At 43.8% G+C, this 22,098-nt stretch overlaps 1 protein-coding gene across 1 annotated transcript in view; it reads right to left on the bottom strand.

Moving 5' to 3' along the window:
• The window catches only part of ADAMTSL1 (ADAMTS like 1), a 447,514-nt gene that overhangs the window by 150,900 nt on the left and 274,516 nt on the right, over positions 1-22,098 (bottom strand). The window contains exon 5 of the mRNA XM_033173001.1: positions 16,620-16,856. Coding sequence (XP_033028892.1) covers positions 16,620-16,856 — 237 coding nt within the window. The remainder of the gene's footprint in view (positions 1-16,619; positions 16,857-22,098) is intronic.

Below are 22,098 nucleotides of genomic sequence, written 5' to 3' on the forward strand. Positions count from 1 at the left end.
CTATGAAATAAACAGGGCTTAAATGTTTCATGTGATCATCTGTGATCTTTGGCTTCAGCTAGGGACAGTCCTAGCAATGTTTATATCAATACTCCTTTCAAGGAGGAGAGATGGCAAGTTGGCCAGAAATATAAGTGTGCCTGATAAATAGACACTCAGCAGCACAATGGCTCCTGACGGGCTGGTGCCAGAAACTGGCAGCCTTGGGCAAATGTCAGGCTCATTGCTGGGTCCCTCTTCATTTCCCCCCCTCCTGGCCCACCACTGCAAACTGCACCGGTCTGCTATGTCGAGCCAGCTTTTAAATTTCCCACAATGCCCCTGGGCCTGGCATCTGAAGCATTGCAGCAAATTAAACGGGCCTCTCAGCACTTATTGGAACGCGGTCACCTCCAAGGGCTCCTCCACACTTAGCTTTGCTCTGCATTTATTCACACAGATCTGGGTTTGCCAGCTCTGCATCCCAGTGCTTTCACTCCCCCCCCCAGTCTTTTCCATGTGAAAACCCACTCTTTACTGTCGAATTGGAGCAAACAGCAATCCGTAGAAAGCACAACTTGCCGTTTACTCCGATTCAGCAGTAAAGATCAGGTTTTCCTGGGGACATGCGCAGTTGCGCACCAAGTTCCACCCAACGTTGTGTGTGTGTGACGTGCATGTGAAATTGCACATGTGACACACACACACACACGTGACATCACGCACATTGGGAGGAGGTTGTGAAGCCCAGCAGGGCAAGACTCCACCACAGGGAGTCCCGGCAAGGCCCTCTGCCAATTTAGGGAGTTCTGATGAAGACTTCGCTGCCATGGCCTCGCCCCTCAAGATTGGGGGTGCTCAGCCCCATCCTCACATACATTGGAGTGTGTGTGAGAGAGGTGTCCTCAGCCCCATAGAGTTGGTACCTATGCCTGGGGAAAGTGCTCGGACATGGACAGGGAAAGCGCATGGCAAAAGGCAAGTGTGGATGAGCCCCCAAGAGTCTATTGACAGAGGGTAGAGGACACTGCTCCTCAGCTTGGAGCTGACCCCGGTGGGGAGGGCAGAGATATTGTCCACTACACTTTCTATCTGGCACTTCTGCAAACAGGGAGCAAATTCCTCAGTGATTCACAGAAATGTAACTTTAGAGAAAAGAGGAAATCCTACAGTTTTCATTACGCCCTTTCCCTGTATTTCACTTACGTATTGCTTTCATTCTCTCTCACACACACACACTCTCTCTCTATATATGGACTCTTTAAATTCCTGACCCTCAGTAAAACAGCTCTGTTTGTGATGGCAAGTAAAGTCAGCGGTGACAAAGTAGGCACAACACAGACAACTTGACAATCTGACGTGTTACATGACAATTCTGTTGTAGTTGGCTGCTATTGATATCCTCCCATGATGTGGATTCCCCTCGAGATTTAGCTGATACAAGTTCCCAGGTTTCTCAGAGCAGGGAAACATATGCACTAGAGAGAGTGAAGACCCTACTGTCGAGCACATGTCATAAAATGATCAATCAAGGCATATCTGTCCCAGCATTTTCAGAATAGCATAATCAACTTTTTTTTAAAAAAAAAAAAAAGAGAGAGAGAGAGATGGAATTAAATACACATAAAGCCAGCCTTTGCTAACCCTTTCAGATGTCCAATTACTAAACAGCAAGAGTCTGTATGAGCTACCTCTGGATTCTCATTAGAGAGTCTGTGATTCTTTTGTCAGCGGCAATGACTTCATGACATATTTGGGTATCGCCAATCAAACCGTTCCATCCGCAAGGCACGTACATTTGCTGTTAAACACACAGAGCTCCTCTTGTTGATAGAAAAGGGTCCTCTGGCGAGATGCAAACAGACGTCCCGCTGGAGTGCATCCTTATTGTCAGCGTCTGTGCCAAAGGAGGTCTGTTGCTGTAATCAGATAATTAGCCTGTGCCCTTGTGAAACCAAATTCAATGGGTTCACCCTGACCTCAGCCATCAGCAAAATGCTGGATTCCGGGCTTCAAATCCTGCATTACTGCTCAGTCCGTGTATTGCCAAGGAAAGACACTGTGAGCAGCATAAAATGAGGACAAGAGGAGTTAGAGACGAGGATGCAGCTGTTGCAAAGAGTTAGGAGCTCTTTCTAAGGAAAAGAAAATAGCAAGTAATCATTTAGGTACTTGTTGCTTTTCAGTGACTCTGGGCATTTGTTTGTTTTTAAAAAACTAACTGCAAAATTTGGGCATCTTTTAAAAAAAAGACTAACTGCAAAATTTTCAAGACATTTGAAAACTAATAAGATGGTAAATCTAATTAATCCTTTCTGGGATCCCATTTTTTTAGATAGCATAAATCAAGTATTCAGTGCTATATATTGTTATGGGTTCGGGATGGGGAAGACCCCCCCCCAATAATCTCTACATTCAGTGAAGGGTTATAATTTGAGCAAACCCATAAATTCATGAATTTAGCAATGGCTGAAAATGATACTGGCTGGCTTTCTCATGGGGCCAGCCAGGCAATGGCTCGCTTGGGACGGGTTTGCAACGAAACGAAAAGCTTGATAACATTAAGCCACTGGCAACACACAAGACCCTCTGCCTAGTGGCTTTTGGGTTAGGATTGCCATTGGGCCTGATGTAAGCAGCCTTTGGCAACGGGTTTGAGAAACAGAGGTTGCTGGGGTGAGCGGTGGTGTTGGTGGGGCTTGATGTGGAAGAAGGGTTTTCTGCAAGTGCTGCTGGGAAGGAGGAGGAGGAGGAGGAACTGCTGAGGACTCCGTGTGGAAACTGAAGGGCAACAGCTAAACAACTAAAAAGCTGTATTTTTTCAAAACATAAAGCAGTCTTCACAACTATTTAAAAACTATATGAATTAGTACCTACAAAAGCCATTTTCTTTTTCATAGGTCTGAGGGTCTGTATATAGAGTCAGCAGCTGTTTCCGATGTAAGTAGCAGCACAGCCTACCTTTTGATGTAATAATTTACATCCCCGAGTCTCTGTGGATGTTTAACCTACGGGGAACTTAGAAGGTATCTTTGCTTTTAATGCTTGACCTTTTAGCCCTAAAATGTTGTAAGTTGGAGGATGAGATTTCAATGTGTCTTTTCTGAAACTCATCAACGCCTGTTGACCACAGCTGCAACTCAACACGCAAAACAAATCCTTAATCGGTCTGGTTTCGGCTTTCATTGCAGGCTCAGTATATAAAACAAGTCTTCAAGTGAGCTTTCCATTAGTACTTATATGGCAGGAAACAAAAGAAAAATTCAAAAAAATGGAGATCCTTAGACACCATGAAGAAAGAAAAGAAGACAAGACTCTACATTGTGAGATTTCACTGATGCTAGTATATCCAGAAGATACACAATACAGTAACAGCCAAATTGGGAACAGAGGCACAGCTAAGTAGATAGATACTTTGCATTTCCAGGAATGTGAAGGTAATTGGTTAAGGTAGAGTTGGAGCTTCTAAAGCTTAAGGCTGAAGATTTCAACAAAGTCCACATGCCAATCTGGTCTCTTGTTGGGTTAAGATAAACTGTAGCCCCTCCAAGTGTCCCTGTTTTCAAGGGACAGCCCCAGATTTACAGAAGCTGTCCCAGTTTCTGATTTTATCCCAGAATGCCCCGCTTTTCCTTAGGACATCCCTATTTTCATCCGAGAAATGTTGGAGGATATGAAACTGATAACACAATTCTGTCATCTACTGGTATGTACAAGAGGACCCCAACAGTTTTCAACTGTTGCTCCCTCACAATATGACCACCAATTAGCACCCAACTGATAAAACAATCTCTCTAGCGCTCAATACACTCAGTGCATGGGTGCCAGTGTTTTCGCCAGTAGCTCCTATGGCGATTGTGAAAGATTTCAGTAAATAACCCCTCAAGATGCAGGAGGGACTGTTTGCTCTTCCTGATCAATTCTTGTTGGCGCTGGCTCAGCCTTGCCTAATACGTCCCCCTGCTTGTTTTCTGAGCTGCCCCCTATGCCTAAGAGAGGTACCTCCTCACACTGCCCCACAGGGGCCTGGGAAACACCCCCTGGCCAGCCCCAGAGGCACCATTCGCCTGCAGAGCTAGTAGCCAGGGCTGCTGCAACAAACAGCTGTGCAAGCCTTCGGGAGGCAGAGACACGAGAGGGCATCAGAGGAATGAGGGAAGGAAAGAGGGACAGAAGCCAGTGTTGCCCACGACACCCCTGACCATCCTTCAAGGCACCCCAGGGTGCCATTGCACACTGGTTGATAACCACTGGAATAGACTAATGGATAAGACTGTGGTATTTGCTTCCCCGTGATCTTTTCCCACTTGCATATAAGAATACAAGCAGTAGATACCCGAGTCTTTTCTCCCCTTTTTGAAGATGGGGACACCTGCCCACCTCAAGTCTGCAGGGACCTCATTTGGGTCCCCCGATTGCTTCTTCTTTCATGTTGGGCTCTTGTAACCCCCACCCCAAACCTCTGCGCTACTTCCCAGATAGCTAAATTATATGAGGGTCCGTTTATTCTTTCGGAGCTTTGTTCTGCAAAAAAAGAAAGGCTAACTTTCAAAAAAGACCGGGGGCGGGGGGGGGGGAGTTAAAGCTTCCCAGGCATGGTGCCTCCAGCTAACGTTTCAATTTCTGAAGTTGATTAGGAATATTATGGCTGTGCTTCTCCCTCAGTTCACAAGGAAAATGTCACAGGTGGTTAGTAAATCAGAAATCTGAGGGTACCAATTATGTCTCACACATGAAGAGTTGGCAGACCATTTTCTGTTCTTAGACCTAGGAATAGAAGAAGAAGAAGAAGAAGAAGAAGAAGAAGAAGAAGAAGAAGAAGAAGAAGAAGAAGAGAGGAGGAGGAGGAGGAGGAGGAGGAGGAGGAGGAGGAGGAGGAGGAGGAGGAGGAGTAGTAGTTTGGATTTGATATCCCGCTTTTCACTACCCGAAGGAGTCTCAAACCGGCTAACATTCTCCTTTCCCTTCCTCCCCCACAACAAACACTCTGTGAGGTGAGTGGGGCTGAGAGACTTCAGAGACGTGTGACTAGCCCAAGGTCACCCAGCAGCTGCATGTGGAGGAGCGGGGACGCGAACCCGGTTCCCCAGATTACAAGTCTACCACTCCTAACAGTTGAGAATACAGTTGAGAATCAGCAGCACTGCAATTGAAACTATGGTCCAGGCCATCTGGATGGGGTTTCACAACGCACCCCTTCCCTCCTCACTGAAGGGCAAAGAATGTGCCATTCTTTTGAAACTAGTCAACTTGAGGGACCACAAAGATTCTAAGCCAAAGGGACCAACAGGATAAACACTACTGCAGGAGGAAGAGCTCGGCAAGTCCGTCAGGTGAGGACAAAATATGGTGCTCCAACTGGAACTATCTGCTTCCTCAATAAGTGATTATACAGACTAACCCTTCCACCACTGATATTCTTCTGACTGCCACCTACCCCAGGTCAGAAAAATGAAATATGCATGATTGGGGCAATGGGGAATGCACCCACACCACACACACACACACACACACACACAGCCCTGGCAAAGTGATGTTTTTAGTATTGTATGGGAAGGCACAGGGACGGGGCAGAAGGCATCAAAGGGTAGTAGTCTCTTCCATAACTAACCTCCCGGCATCAAGTGTCACCACTAGCAGAAAGGTGGTGAGACCTTCCGTTCTGCTTCTGAATAAAGAAGGCAAAATTAAACAGTGAAATGGAAAGCCACACAGATCTGACAACTGGGGACATGTATGGGAAAGGTTTATCACCAGACATCTTGTCTTGGGTAAGGTTTTGTCAGCTGCGAAGCTATATAATTATTAATTATTAAGAACTGGTGTTATAATGTCGGGAACATTACAAGATGGCAGATCCCTTTCACCAACACCTTTGGATTTGACATTTTCCCACAATGAAATTATACTGGAGAGACCTACAGGGCAAGCTTATATATGCTAACTCAAAAGTACATACCACGGATATCAAAGGGCCTTAATCTAAAGCAAGTAGGGATAGGGTTGCAGCCGCAGATGTATTAGAAAAATAGTAATTGGAGGTGAATATAATGGTAAAGGGACAAAATACATAAAATGATCTTTGATACCATCTTATGTGTTTCAAAGTCAATGGATGTAGCATTTTGAACATTGCTGAAGACTGGAAGCATACATGGCTTATCCTTGCCAAGATAAGCACTCATTAAACAGGACCATTAGATATTATAAATATTTGACCTGATCTATATTGAAGCCATTTGGGCCAGTTATGTCTTTTGTGGTCTCTTCCCAAATATTCCTACCTTAGTTTTGCTGTAATCAATTAGAGGTAAATGGAAAGGGTAGAAAGCCACAGGGTGTTTCTATCTATCTATCTATCGAAAGAGACTAAAAGCAACTTGTTTAACTCCCTTAGTTACTGAAATGTTATTTGTAATAGGGGGTCCCATGTCAATATTCAGGCACCAGTTATAAAGTTCTTACAGTGGCCACTTGACTGCAAAAAAATTCAGGGAGAGGAGGCGGCAAATGGAGCTGGACTTCCAGAAGGGCTGATAGCGTAGGGCAGGGGTGGCCAGCTCCCAAGAGACTGCAAACTACTTACAGAATTAAAAATTGGCAGCAATCTACCCCCATATTGGGGGAATTCAGGTCAAAGTTGTTCAGCTTTTCCTAGGGAGGAGGAAAGCCCCATTTTTAAGGGAGAAGAAGGAGGAAAGCACCATTTTTAAGGATCTGAAGAAGTGTGTTGTTGTTGTTGAGTCGTTCAGTCGTGTCCGACTCTTCGTGACCCCATGGACCAGAGCACGCCAGGCACTCCTGTCTTCCACTGCCTCTCGCAGTTTGGCCAAACTCATGCTAGTCGCTTCGAGAACACTGTCCGACCATCTCATCCTCTGTCGTCCCCTTCTCCTTGTGCCCTCCATCTTTCCCAACATCAGGGTCTTTTCCAGGGAGTCTTCTCTTCTCATGAGGTGGCCAAAGTACTGGAGCCTCGGCTTCAGGATCAGTCCTTCCAGTGAGCACTCAGGGTTGATTTCCTTAAGAATAGATAGGTTTGGTCTTCTTGCAGTCCATGAGACTCTCAAGAGTCTCCTGCACCATAATTCAAAAGCATCAGTTCTTCGGCGAGCAGCTTTCTTTATGGTCCAGCTCTCACTTCCATACATCACTACTGGGATAAAATCAGAGTCTTCTCTTCTTGTGAGGTGGCCAAAGCATTGGAGCCTCGGCTTCAGGATCTGTCCTTCTAGTGAGCATTCAGGGCTGATTTCTTTGAGAATGGATAGGTTTGATCTTCTTGCAGTCCATGGGACTCTCAAGAGTCTCCTCCAGCACTGAAGAAGTGTGCATGCACACAAAAGCTCATACCAAGAACAAACTTAGTTGGTCTCTAAGGTGCTACTGGAAAGAATTTTTTTTTATTTTGTTTTGACCATTTTTAAGGGGTTTTTTTGGGGGGGGGAAGGGGAGCAGCCACTCACCAACAGATCACTGGGGAAACAAACAGCCTCACTGAGTAAAGTCCGTCTTCCGTTCTGCAGATCGACAATGGAGGGCAGGGCGAGGCCGGATTCTATTTTTAAAACGCTAAGGAAAGGGACCCAGCGATTGACTGTGATCTACCAAAACCTCCCGGGGATCTACCAGTAGATCGCGATCGATCGGTTGGACATCCCTGGTGTAGGGGAATCGTTGTACTGTGAGTTCAGTAGCAGAAATGGAAAAATCAATGGCACAAGTATTGCTCTAGAACAGCATTGGAAGTAGTAATAATGAAGATGGGTTCAATTTGTTGTCTGTCATTCTAGTTACCTTGTATTGCAGAGGTTTTCAACCTTTTTGAGTCAACGGCTCCACTGACCAACTAGATTCTTTCTGTGGCACCCCTGGGGGGCTCAGGAACCCAGTTACACCCCCCTTGCCTGTAGACCTGGCAGCCCCTCACTCCTCCCTTGTGGAGGGTTCTCTCAGACTCCTCTCCTCTCCCCTCTTCTTGGGAGTCCTCTGGGCAGCCACAGCTGCCGCCCCTGGTCTCTGAGCTGCCCCCCGCCCCAAATAGAGGTGCCTCCTCACACATTCCCCCACAGGGGCTTGGGAAACGCCCCCTGGCCAGCCCCAGAGGCACCATTCACCTAGGGAGCTTGTAGCCAGAACTGCTGCAACAAACAGCAATGCAAGCCTTTGGGAGGCAGACACGAAATGGCATCAGAGGGAGAGAGGAAAGGAAAGAGGGATGGAAGGCACTGTCGCCCGCAGTACCCGTGGCCATGATTCAAGGCACCCCAGAGTGCCACAGCACACTGGCTGAAAACCACCGCCGTATTGAATAAACTTTTTTCTGTTTATAGAGATAATGTCATGATATTTTCTTTTTATTCTTACTCTTACTCTTATTATTATTATTATTATTATTATTATTAAATTCTTTATTGAAAATTATAACATCCATACATTAAAAACAAAACACAAAAAACAAACAACACACACAAAAACCCTAAACCTAAAAGTAAATATCACACATAACAAAATACACCAAATAAATCTTAATTAAAATATAACCAAGACAGATCATGCATATCCATTCATTCTATTAGTAACAAATCAACATTCACTACTTCCATTAAATAAATCATAACAAATCAAAATTAATCATAATGCCTGTTGTAGACTTTCAATCCTGCCAATTTCTTAGGCTTCCGCTTGCCCTCCTCTCAGGTTACTTAACTAAGTTATTCGATACTGCTTTCCTCAGCCACTTGACCAAGCTTCTTGTAAATTTATTAACATCTTATCTTTCCTCCCCCTTATTACCGATACAGAAAATTAAAGATGGATCCAAGTTTTTATATTATGTCATGATATTTTCTATGCTTTTTTTAAAAAAGGGCAATTTTAAAAATGACGTGTGAAACTGCCACCAGTAAGTGTATATTATTTCTCATGCAAATACTGATGAAGCACAGTGCATTTTCAACATGCCATCTACGCATCCTGCTACAGAGCTGTCCATTTCCAAGGACAGCTGCTTCTGACTCCAAAACACCACGCAAAAAGCTGGCTTTTCTCCTTCTGAATGCAGCCAGAAGTCTGTGTTGATTTTATGCTAAGCTGGTGGGTGGTCACACATAAAGCAAAAGGGCTTTGCCACGAGAACGTACAATTGCACAAAGCCTCATAAATATGTCACTCAGCTACTTGCATCCCTGCATCACTAACAACATCAAACAAATATGGATTAAAAGAGTCGTATAAATTTCACTTATGTTGTCATCCAGAAGGGGTCCCAAACAGAGAGAGCTTGCAAATGCAAACTTAATGATGCACTGAGGAAGTAAGCCAGCTCTTAGTCTTGTATGATTACCTTGGAGAATAAGTTGCAGACAGAAGACACATACGAAGCATGACCCAAGCTACGAAACGAAGATACAACCGAGTTACGAAGGAGTTCAAACACATGCCTTTGTATGCTGGATTCATGAGAAACACAAGATGCTGAGGGTAACCTTTCCTACTTTGTCATCTGAAAGGTGCTAACCACAAGAGAATTATATATACCACACTTCCAAACTTCCCTTGATACTGAAAATACATAATAACTTACTGTCAGGGTTTTTTGTTTGTTTAATTTGCTAGCTGGAGGAGACTCTTGAGAGTCCCATGGACTGCAAGAAGATCAAACCTATCCATTCTCAAAGAAATCAGCCCTGACTGCTCACTAGAAGGACAGATCCTGAAGTTGAGGCTCCAGTACTTTGGCCACCTCATGAGAAGAGAAGACTCCCTGGAAAAGACCCTGATGTTGGGAAAGATGGAGGGCACAAGGAGAAGGGGACGACAGAGGATGAGATGGTTGGACAGTGTTCTCAAAGCAACTGGCATGAGTTTGGCCAAACTGCGGGAGGCAGTGGAGGATAGGGGTGCCTGGCATGCTCTGGTCCATGGGGTCACAAAGAGTCAGACACGACTGAACGACTGAACAACAACAACAACAACAACAACAAATTTGCTAGCTTAAATTGCTTGGTAGTTTATACTTTTTAATTTCGTGACTGCTGTCACCATCTCCATGATCACTGCAGATGGTGACAGCAGTCACGAAATTAAAAGACGCCTGCTTCTTGGGAGGAAAGCAATGACAAATCTAGACAGCATCTTAAAAAGCAGAGACATCACCTTGCCGACAAAGGTCCGTATAGTTAAAGCTATGGTTTTCCCAGTAGTGATGTATGGAAGTGAGAGCTGGACCATAAAGAAGGCTGATCGCTGAAGAATTGATGCTTTTGGATTATGGTGCTGGGGGAGAGTCTTGAGAGGCCCATGGACTGCAAGAAGATCAGACCTATCCATTCTGAAGGAAATCAGCCCTGCGTACTCACTGGAAGGACAGATCCTGAAGCTGAGGCTCCAATACTTTGGGCACCTCATGAGAAGAGAAGACTCCCTGGAAAAGACCCTGATGTTGGGAAAGATTGAGGGCACAAGGAGAAGGGGACGACAAAAGATGAGATGGTTGGACGGTGTTGTCGAGGCTACCAACATGAGTCTGGCCAAACTGCGGGAGGCAGTGGAAGACAGGAGTGCCTGGCATGCTCTGGTCCATGGGGTCATGAAGAGTCGGACACGACTGAACGACTGAACAACAACAAAGTGTATACTAGCTAGCAGAATTTTAAATGTATCTCATTGTCTACTTTGGAAGGGTGGGGTGGAGATGAAACTGTTTTGAAGTTATGATTGTACCCAACAAAATAAAGTAGCTGCACAGGAATGATGGTCTCCACCCCACCCCACCCACCTCTCTTTCTGTGTTTTCTCCTACCCTCGTCACTATGATAGGAGCCAGAGCTCAACCTAGTGACCCCACCGGCCAGCAGGGAATATGGGAAAGTGTCAAAGCCTGGTGTTAGGAGAGGGAAGGCTGGAAACAAAAGTCCCGTTCTCACTGACATGGTGGTGATATGTCAGATCACATGGTTGAATGTTTAATTGATGTAAAAAACAGGAGGAAGACTTCCAGTCTTACTTTCTCCTGACATCTAGCTTTCTGTCTGGGAAGGAAGGGACAAGTACGGAGGAGCTGTCCATTCAGTTTAAAATGGTGCAAAACAGAGGGATTCACTCTCTCAGTAAAAACAAGGGCAAACGATGAGCTGGTGAGGCAGAATAGAGGAAATTGTGTTAGGGGGATGGAGGATGTAACAACAACAAAAACAACAAAAACAAAAACAACAAAAACAATTTATTATTTATAGCCCACCCATCCGGCTGAGTTTCCCAGCCACTCTGGGTGGCTCACAATGGAATTTAAAAAATAGAATCAAACATTAAAAACTTCCCTGTACAGGGCTGCCTCCAGATGTCTTCTAAAAGCCAGAAAGTTGTTTATTTCCTTGACATCTGATGGGAAGGTGTTCCACAGGGCGGGCACCACCACCGAGAAGGCCCTCTTTGAACGTAAGCCAGAAAGAGGGTCTAGAACAGCGATTTTCACACCTTTTTTTGGTCACCACCCCTTGGTTCCATCATTAGATTCCTAGTGCCCCCTACCCTACCATACCGAAAACATTATTTAGAATAGCACAACCCACAAAGGAAGATAACCACACACACACAAATTCACCACAATTAACTGCACGTTTATCAAAATCCATTCAAAACTATTTAGTTTTATTAGTTCAACAAAACTGATTAACTTGATGCAGTGATACCAGCTTTTCAAAATCTGGTAGTCATTTACACCTCCAGCACCCCCTGGGTGTGCTACCAGCCATTTGGAAAGTTCAGGGGCATAGAGTGTTACCTGAGTAGAAGCATGGAGTTACAAGTGACCTGGAAGCCACACAACAAAGCATTCATTTTGGGCTTATCGCATTTTTCCATGTATAACATGCCCCTGTGTGTAAGATGCCTCCTATTTTTTTGGACTCAAAATTAAGAAAATGTGGGGAGATTGCCAAGAGATGTTTAGCTTTTATTGGGGTGGGGGGTTTGCCGAAAATCGCTGACTGCGTGACCGACAATGGCAATATTGCCCGTGTCGCCGAAGCCACCAATCGTCTGCCCACTCGCTGCCAATCGCCCGCCCTATTCCCGCAGCGCCAGCCAATCAACAGCAGCCCTTGCCGCAGTCACAAATCACCTGCCCAATCACCAATGACAATCTCCTGCTCGCAGCTGCAACCAATCGCCCGTGCCCCCTCTGCACTATCCGTGTACAAGACGACCCACAATTTTAAACATTATTTTATAATTTTTTTAAAAAAACCTCGGCTTATACATGGAAATATAAAGTAATAGATGTTCAGTGAAATAGGATAACCCTCTACTTGTCCCTTTCTCCAGCCTACTTAAATTCATCAGAAGGTCTGACCAAACACATGACTAGCGATCCTATCTTTCACGGGATTTTCAAGCACATAGAAAGAGTCTCCCTGCGTAGGCTCTGTTCTAAGAACTTGCCACATCCTGCACTAAAAAGTCATGCTGGTTTTCAACCAACTTTTACTCAGAGTAAATCTATTGTACTCGTGTTCATCAATTCCAATTAACGGAGTAAAGCTTAGTTGACTCCCGCCCCGTGATTCTGCAACTGAAATGCAATCACAGCTGGGCAGATTTATAGCTCCCTTGTAGAAAGTTTTGTATCTGTTTCACAACTTAAAACTAAACAATTCAGAATTGTGAGGTAAGGTTTAACATCTCTTTCCCTATTAAAAAAGAGCCTGCAATGTGGCAGTCCTAGTTTGCTGTAGTTCTGAGAACACAATAGCATTTATAGGACGTCTTACTATCTTGGGGTTTGGAGTAACTTAGGCGCCAAGCAAGCACATCCTTAACAACAGACCCTCGCCTCCCTTGCAGAGGATACATATTGTGTCATTGCTGGTGGTAATATCAACATATTTGTTGACAGATATATGGTCTGCTTTGAGAGTTGTCTTGGACTCATGCTTAATATACAAGATGTTTACAGATTGCATATTTTTTTTTATCTTCCTGAAAAAATACATGCTCTGGGAGGTTTTTGCAAATATAGGCCAAGGGTAAATGATGCAATGTTGGACAGTGCTCAACAAGAAACAATGATTACAGACGCTTAGGTTGTTTTTAGACAAAGAGGTTTAAATGCATCAAATGTGCTGAAAACTCTACCTAGCTAACCTGCAGATACATAAGGGTGGTGCCATTCAGAGCTACTTCAAACAGGAAATCAGGGACTAGCAGTACACTGCCATGTTTGTTGGATGTCTTACTTGAACATCCAAGAAACTACATGATGTGAGTTTCGCCAGCTCTGCTTCACTTCCTTGAGCTAGAAACAGGATCCTTCTAACCAGAGATGCCATGGGTTCAGTATGAGTCTTCTGCATGCAGATTATGGGCGCCATCCACTGATCTAGTCCTGGCTGAGTAAATTAATTTCACTTCAAGCATACTGCCGAGTTAATTATGGGTGGAAGTCTGAGACTATGGGTTCTCTATAGTAGTGGACTGACTTTTGCCACCAGAGTGGCTGAATTTCAATCATGTGACCTGCAAGCAAAGTAGAGTCTTCTACCTCTGTTGTGTTTAATGGACAATTCACCTCTACAAGGCACAACAGCGTTCTTCTATAGAATTACCCATATGGTATGTTGACCTAAAACATAAAATGTTGTGATAAATGATCTGGAATGATTCTGATCTTCCTTCACATCAAGTGGAATGGTGTCCTGTTCTCTGACACAGCTGTGCAGTGACAAAAATGGCTCCTCTTGAAACCAACTTGTTATGCTAGTTCTGGGCATCAAGTGAGTCCAGATTTGGGAATCATTTTGCAGTTTGTGTGTGATCGATCTTCTCTCTTATAATGGCCTGCATGCCTGATGGAAACCTACAGAGATGCACAAGCCAGGGGGCATTTGGATTTTTTAACATACAGTATAAGAACAACAACAATATTAAATAACAATAAAATTGTCAGTGCTGTGCTCCATTTCTCCCTATATCTAAGTGTGTGAAAACAAGGAACACATGCTTCAATTGTGGATGTTATTTATTAGCTTTGGAAGGCTTTCTCAGAAAGGTGTGTCCTGAACTTGGACCTTAAAACACAATCCAGCCTTAGTCCAATACGATCTGGCAAACAGATTGTTAGTTGACTCAAGAATGCTCCAGATCCACATCTTGTCCTGAGCTCAAGCACTTTAGCCAACTAGCAAGGGGGGTGGGGAGAATTAAACACATTGTCCCCTGGAGTCGCTTATTAATAAGTTGAGAAACAGCCAACAGCAAGGTCTTCTGACTCGACGAAGCTCACTTTTCAGAAAGACCATTGTGTCCTCTGATGAAATAAAAGAGACATGTCCCTGTTTCAGTTAATTACAGAGCTGAGATAAGTGAAGCTATGTGCTTTATATCACATTCCATTTAGCTTAAACATCTCCCTCAACAATAAAGACGTGGGCCAGGTCAGAACACAACACTGAAGAGAAAGAGTGCTAGGGGAAAAACAACCATAAGGAACAGAAAGGAAATTCAGTTCAAATGCTAATAAAATGTCAGGAATTATATGGGATTATGGATGGGCAGAGCTGTGAAACTTGGATTTGGAACCACAGTAAAGTTCAGAAATGCTTGCATCCTTTTCGTTTTGTTTTGTTTTGTTTTAATTCAGTGAGTCAGTCTGGATTCATATTTGACCCCAAAGCTTTAGGAGCCAGAGGTTTAGATGAAGTAATTTTATTATGTATCATTATAAACATATAATGTGTTAAATGCATGTATTATTTAAACACATAAGAACTTACGTATTGTCTTGTTGGGTCAGACAATGGCTGGTTCCAGTTCAGCTTTGTTTTCCCCCCAACGGTGGACAGCTGGGTGTCTCTGAGAGCTCACAAGCATTATGCATGCAAATAGCATTTTTGAATCTGACGTTTCTAATGTTGAATTGCTTCACTTGTACTCAGATTGGCTATGCTGGCATTAGCCAATGCTGAGTTAGAAATGGCTGCCCATTTTCACGGGGGTGATGGAGCTGAGCAGGGGTTGAAGAGGAGAGGAAGGTTTGTTTTTTTATTTCTTAAAATCAAGTATCGGGGCTTGACATATCTCGTTTTGCATATCAAGAGTCCATCTCATATATTAGTTTCACCTTTTAAGTTGAATTACTGAAAGAAATGAACCTTTCCACGATATTCAATTTTTTTGAGTTTCACCTGTAGAACACTGATATCAAGGGCATGACCATTGAACCGAATTGAGCTGGAATGAGTGCATTGTTAATTACGGAAAGAATAGGTTGTATCCAATGTTAGTTGTCCTCAGAGTAGACCTGCTGAAGTGAATAGACATGACTAACTTAGGTCCATTCATTTCAATGGGTCTACTCTCAGTAGACTGTACAGTCATACCTTGGAAGTTGAATGGAATCCATTCCAGAAGTCCTTTCAACTTCCAAAACATTCGGATACCAAAGTGCGGCTTCCAATTGGCTGCAGGAAGCTCCTTGCAGCCAATCGGAAGCCGCAGAAGCCCCATCAGATTTCGGCTTCCAGAATTAGTTCGCAAACTGTCACTTCTGGGTTTGTGGCATTCGGGAGTCAAAACATTTGAGAACTAAGCTGTTTGAAAACCAAGGTACGACTGTAGCTGGGTACACAACTAAGTATTTTGAATAGCAGTATCTCTAAATTGATAAATTACCTACATGTAGGGAAATGGGAATGCAACAGCCCTCCCTCCTCTCTCACACAAACAAACAAGGAACCACACTGCAACCAACTGAACTCAACCAACCAGGCACCGGGCCCTCTAAGCCAGGGGTCAGCAAACTTTTTCAGCAGGGGGCCGGTCCACTGTCCCTCAGACCTTGTGGGGGGCCGGACTATATTTTGAAAAAAGATATGAATGAATTCCTATGCCCCAGAAATAACCCAGAGATGCATTTTAAATAAAAGCACACATTATACTCATGTAAAAACATGCTGATTCCCGGACTGTACGCGGGGTGCATTTAGAAGGCGACTGGGCCACATCCGGCCCCCAGGCCTTAGTTTGGGGACCCCTGCTCTAATCTCTCGCACTGCCGATAAACATTTAATAAAGGTACAAATAAAAGGCCTACAACACGGTACTCTACACAAATGCTACGCAATAGAACGAAAGAACATCACCTTCCCATCTTTCTCCTCTCCCCCCCCCCCACCAATGGCATGATATCTAGAATGATAGCGTCTCATACAAAACATAAATGAACTGTGATAAAGACTCTAAACAAAAAGTGGAGATGCTATATGAACTTTTCACCACTTGTTTATTTTGTAACACAATAAAATCTCCAATAAAAACAAATTGAAAATTAAAAGGAAATGGGAATGAAAAACCTGAAAGGACTGCCTTGAAAGTGTTGCCTTTTCAGGCTGTTTCAACAGGAAGAACTGGCACAAACTTAAAAGAAACTGGGGAGGGGGGGGGAAACCCTAATGTTGATAAAATGCATCTTAGAAGCAAATATGTAAGGGACTCTGAAAATGAATGGACACTTTAAAGAAGACCACGTAGGAGAGGGGGGCAGGGGAGAGATTAAAACATGAGACACCGAAAAAGACAAAAGACACAGAAAAAGGATGCGTGGGGTGTGTGAAAGTCAGCAAAAAAAGTATTGTCCTTACTTGGCACAAGCCGCTAATGCACATATCTAGCGATTCCGTGTAGCATCGGGTCCCATCCAGCACTTTAGGAGCCAATTCCACAACAAAGCTTGTCCCTTTGGCCTGGCACTTTAAGGAGCATGGGTTGTCAGGATCATTAGACACGGGGAGCCACTCGTAAAACTGCCCCTGGTACTTGACGTCATTGTGTGCCGAACATTGCTGGGTACGAAAATCACCTGCTTCTGGAGGGCAGTCCTAAGGAGAAAGAGAAAAAGGTGAGGTGGTCGCTTGCAAATGGGCTAATGATTGTATTCTCAAACTCAACCTAGTCTATATATAATGTGGTCAGAGGCAGAAATCAGACTGCAGTTTTAAGGGAGTTGAAAGTGGTCTGAAAGAAGGGCATTGCGGAAACACACACACTCCTTTCACTGCACTAGTGACATCAGTTAGGCAAGTTTTCTTGGTTTATTGCGGAAATTTGCAAAATCTGTGTTGCAGAGGCAACCATTGGGTACAAATCCCTCTTTGGGATAGTCCAGAAGAAGAAGAAGAAGAAGAAGAAGAAGAAGAAGAAGAAAAGATTGTCTCTCTCCATCCAGAAGCAAACACATTCTTACTAGAGAATGCTCATGGCATTCTTACTAGAGATTCTTCAACTATGTGTTATTGAGGGGCAAGTGGAAGAGGACAAAGCGCCATGTGTTTTAGTGTATGAAATATATTTTCTCCTCTCACAAAAAAAACTGCCTGTTGTTCAACATTTCTTCTGACTTTATGCACATATGCAGACCTAGCCAACTGTTCTTTCTCCTTTGAAAAGGGAGAAGGGGGGGGGGAGGGACGGAGGAATCAAGAAAATTGCTTGATTCAAGTGTTTGTTTATTTAAGCATTCTTTGCTGGCCTTTCTTTCCAAAACGACCTAAATCAGTCAGTGAAGCAACGTGAGCCAGAAAAATGCTCTGTATATTTGTATTACTTCAACCTGGCTAATGCAAGCACAGATTTTACAATCCACAGAATCAGCAACTCTTCAGATTTCCCCCCCTGCTTATCATGAGTTATTTATTTATTTATTTATTTATTTATTTATTTATTAAATGCCCCTCGTTGACCTCTCAGGGGAGGTTTCAGACAAGTTTTGGGTACAAGCATAGTGTCTCTAATTAGTGCTAAACAATAAAAAAAACCAGTTTAGCTGTTAATGTTACTAAAGACCAATCATATATTTGGCTAGATATCTTAGCAGAGGCAATCATTTTCTGTAGCATTCAAGATAAAAGGTTTATCCAACTTTCAGTAGCTTTGAATTCCCCCCCCCCCAGAGCTACTTCAATGACCATTTCATTTAATCAAACACACCCATTATCGCAGTGGCTGTTTCTAGAGAGACTGTGGGCGTATCCTATTTGGTCACCCGACACAAAATTTGATGGCAAACACTCTCAAAACCTTCAAAATAACTCTTAAAGCCTGACCCTGCGCTAAGAAGGAAGTCACACTGGGTCCAATGAGACTTACTGTAAAGTAAGATCTAGGTACAGTAGGTAGCTGTGTTGGTCTGCCGTAGTCGAAACAAAATAATTAAAAATAAATAAATAAATAAATTCTGGTGACTTCTGTTTCAGTGTACCTGAAGAAGTGTGCATGCACACGGAAGCTCATACCAATAACAAACTTAGTTGGTCTCTACGTGGGTGGCGCTGTGCATTAAACCACAGAGCCTAGGGCTTGCTGATCGGAAGGTTGGCGGTTTGAATCCCCGCAATTGGGTGAGCGCCCATTGCTCGGTCCCTGCTCCTGCCCACCTAGCAGTTCAAAAGCATGTCAAAGTGCAAGTAGATAAACAGGCACCACTACGGCAGGAAGGTAAACGGTGTTTCCGTGCGCTGCTCTGGTTCGCCAGAAGTGGCTTAGTCATGCTGGCCACATGACCCGGAAGCTGTACGCTGGCTCCCTCGGCCAGTAAAGCGAGATGAGCGCCGCAACCCCAGAGTCGTCCGCGACTGAACCTAATGGTCAGGGGTCCCTTTACCTTTACCTAATAAGGTGCTACTGTAAGGAATTTGTTTAATTTTGTAAAGTAAGAATATTTAAGACTTCCTGTAAAGTAAGAAAATTTAAGAAGGCAGCTTAAGAAGAGCTACTCACTCCTTTGGTGATTAATTCCATCTTTCACATTTTCCATAGTTTAAAATTGCTCTTGGCAGTTTAGCCATAAATCAGTTTAAACCACTTACTCTTTTCTTCTTCACTTGCAATTGTAAATAATATCCTTGTGTATCTACTGCCTAACAGAATAGCTACATTTTTTTTTAGCACAACCCTCACTATTTCCTTATGGGTTATATTAAAACCACTGCAGTTATCTACTGGCAAGTAACAGTTTCTTCCAGTATTAGCAGCTTGCCTGACCCCAAACATTGCTTCCTCCAATTCCTTTATCTCGTTTTTGTCACGGGGGTCTGATTCAGTTCCAGAGTCACTATAGCATGTGGGGTAATGGCAGCACACCATGTGGGAAGAGCCCACTGCTTCTGAAGGAAAAGTGATGCTGACATGGGAACAAACCGCATTATAGATGTCTCCCACATGGTCCAGGGCTTCTGATGTCACCCAGGATGTATGGGAAGAAGCTGTTCTCCTGCAGTCACCGCCACTCCAGAAAGAAATAACAAAATTCTAGTGCTTCCTGTCCCCTGTCTTTTTCCTTTACCACTGAAAGCAGAACTTCTGCACATAACAAGGGGTGAAAGTTGTGGCAAAATACAGTGGTACCCGGGGCTACTAACATGAATTTGGCCAAACTACGAGAGGCAGTGAAGGATAGGCGTGCCTGGCGTGCTCTGGTCCATGGGGTCACAAAGAGTCGGACACGACTGAACGACTGAACAACAAGAACAACAACAACCCGGGGTTAAGAACTTAATTCATTTTGGAGGTCCGTTCTTAACCTGAAACTATTCTTAACCTGAGGTACCACTTCAGCTAATGGGGCCTCCTGCTGCCGCGCAATTTCTCTTCTCATCCTCAAGCAATGTTCTTAACCTGAGGTACTATTTCTGGGTTAGCGGAGTCTGTAACCTGAAGACTGCAACCCAAGGTACCACTGTAAAAATAAAAAATAAAAAACTTCCATTTTTGGACCGTGAACAGCAGTGCAGGGAGGCTACTCTATATGTTGTGTCCTTCCATAGTGTCCTAAACAGCTCGTCTCAGAGGTGATTCTGTTTCTTCTTGGCTGAACTAAAACGAACCTGATTCAGCCCCTGACCCTCAGAAACAAACAGTCAACACACAGCGAAAGCTCTGTGTGAGCATTCAGTGAGCTTTGGCCCAGATCAGCTCGGTCTGGTCTGAAAGGGCGCTCCATGTAAACAGCCGCCTGAGAAACTATTAAAACAAGTGTACCTCCCTCCTAGTTCCCTTCCCAATTCTTTGTTCCACAAGGGCATGTAGCCTGGTTTAATCAGCTTGGCTTATTCCAGCATCCACAGAGCCAAGCTAGATCTCTTGTTTGGTTCTGCCTTGGCTCATCCTACATAATGTTCCAGCTTGGGCCGATTTATTTTTACAAAGATAAAAGGTCCAATAAACCCTACAGATATATACACCGAGTTCTCAATCTTGGTTCACCCGCAACCCAATAGGATTGTTGGAGCCGTTTGTTTACTCAAACCAAAAGAATTAAAAAAAAAATGAACGGTTAACCTAGCACGTTCCCTGGACACTGCAGGTGATCAGGACCAAAAGTTAAATGCTACATTGCCTTTGATTTCCATGATTAAAATAATAACACGGATTTAAATAGCCAAGTATGTGTTTAAAGAAGTTTCCTGTGAAACTTGAAGCTGTTCGGAGGATAAATATGAGCACTCAAAAAAGTTTGCATGTGTACTTATGCCACGGGGCCCTAAGGCAGGAATGAGTGGATTTCAACCTCTAGGGTGAAGGGCCAGCACAAACATACAATGCTAAAACCCAGCTAGAGTAAAAATCTTCTGGCCCAGCAAAATACCTTCTGCGACTTACCTACTTTATGAGGCATGCAGCACAGCTGAGAGACACTCAGATTATTTAGAAGCTCTACAGGCAAAATGCGTTTGAAAGAGTGGCTTGCCCATCTGCGAAAGGCCATTGAGAAATAAAAAAAATGGTTCTTTGGATCTTTCCTCCAGAAAGGGTAGGTCTGGATTAGAGGGATGGTGTGGGATATGGGCTGGCATTCTTATGCCAACAATGCCATACGAATATTGCAAAAACAAAAAACCACCTTGTATGCATAAGAAGCACAATAAACGCCCATGCAGAAGCACCTATGGATTCAGGTGATTCTGCAGAATTCAGCAGAGATGGGGTTTTTTATTTTATTGTACAAAAGGTTGTTCCTGTAGAGAGTCTCATACTTCAAAGGCACTGGAATTCTCATTACAAAACAAGCAAACCTCTGAAATGGTTTGCTTGGAGAGGAAGAGTTTCAAAGAAATAGCGACCAAAAAAAGTTGCTGAAACCGAAACCATCTTAACACGGAAGTTTGACTTATTGGCCTTGGGTAGCTTTTATTCAGATATGGCTCTGCAAGAGGCAATATGCCTTTTACTGTCATCAAGAGAGAGGTGGAGGCTTGAACTGTAGACAAAGTACTGAAGCTAAAGCTGGAATACCAGGATTCAAATATTATCAGCCTTGTGGACTCAGGGGGGTATTTGGGCAACTAAACAACTTTCAGTGTTACCCTCTTGGGTTTTTTTTTATTAAAAAATACACACCCACCCCTCCCGTAACTGCAATCACAGCCTCTCAAACCTTATTGTCGTAAATGACAAGATAATTATAAAATTGTTGAGCGCACACAAAACATTACTAAAATGCACGCTACCAATTGTAATTACTGCTGCAGGATTCTGTTGCACATTCACTCCAAGGGGCTGAAAAAAAATGTGATTTCATTCTACATAAATTATTACACTTTCATGTAAGTGGATAGCTTGTGGGTTTGGGGCCCAAAGTCTCAGTGCCTCACTCTTGTAATTTTAGTTTCCAGTGGGCAATTTTTCTCTCAACCACAATCATAGGCTCTGGTTTCTCTTTAGTTTTCCCCTTTTCTTAAATAAACAGCTCGATACGCACAGACAAATGATACAAAAGGTGCAGTGTTTAGAACCAGAGTTTATCCCAGCTTGAATGGCCAGGGCCTCCTTACCTGTCCTGTACAGACACAACAGAGGAGCTACTTCCTGTACCTGAGAGAGGAGGGAAAGATGCAGCAGGAGCCACTCACAGGTGTTGCATCCTCAGTAATGAGCACAGGCATCCAACCCACTGCACCTGAGGCCTCCTTAAGGGAGTACCACCCACCCCACCTGACAACTCGGGAACTCTGGTTTGTTAAGGGTGATGGCAATTATTGCTCTGGGAGGGATCTCAGCAGCCTTAACAAACCACACCTGCCAGGATTTTGTGGGGAAGCCATAACTGTTAAAGTGATACAGGAG

The sequence above is a fragment of the Lacerta agilis genome, chromosome 16, assembly GCF_009819535.1.
Source record: "Lacerta agilis isolate rLacAgi1 chromosome 16, rLacAgi1.pri, whole genome shotgun sequence".
Classification (NCBI taxonomy): Eukaryota; Metazoa; Chordata; class Lepidosauria; order Squamata; family Lacertidae; genus Lacerta; species Lacerta agilis.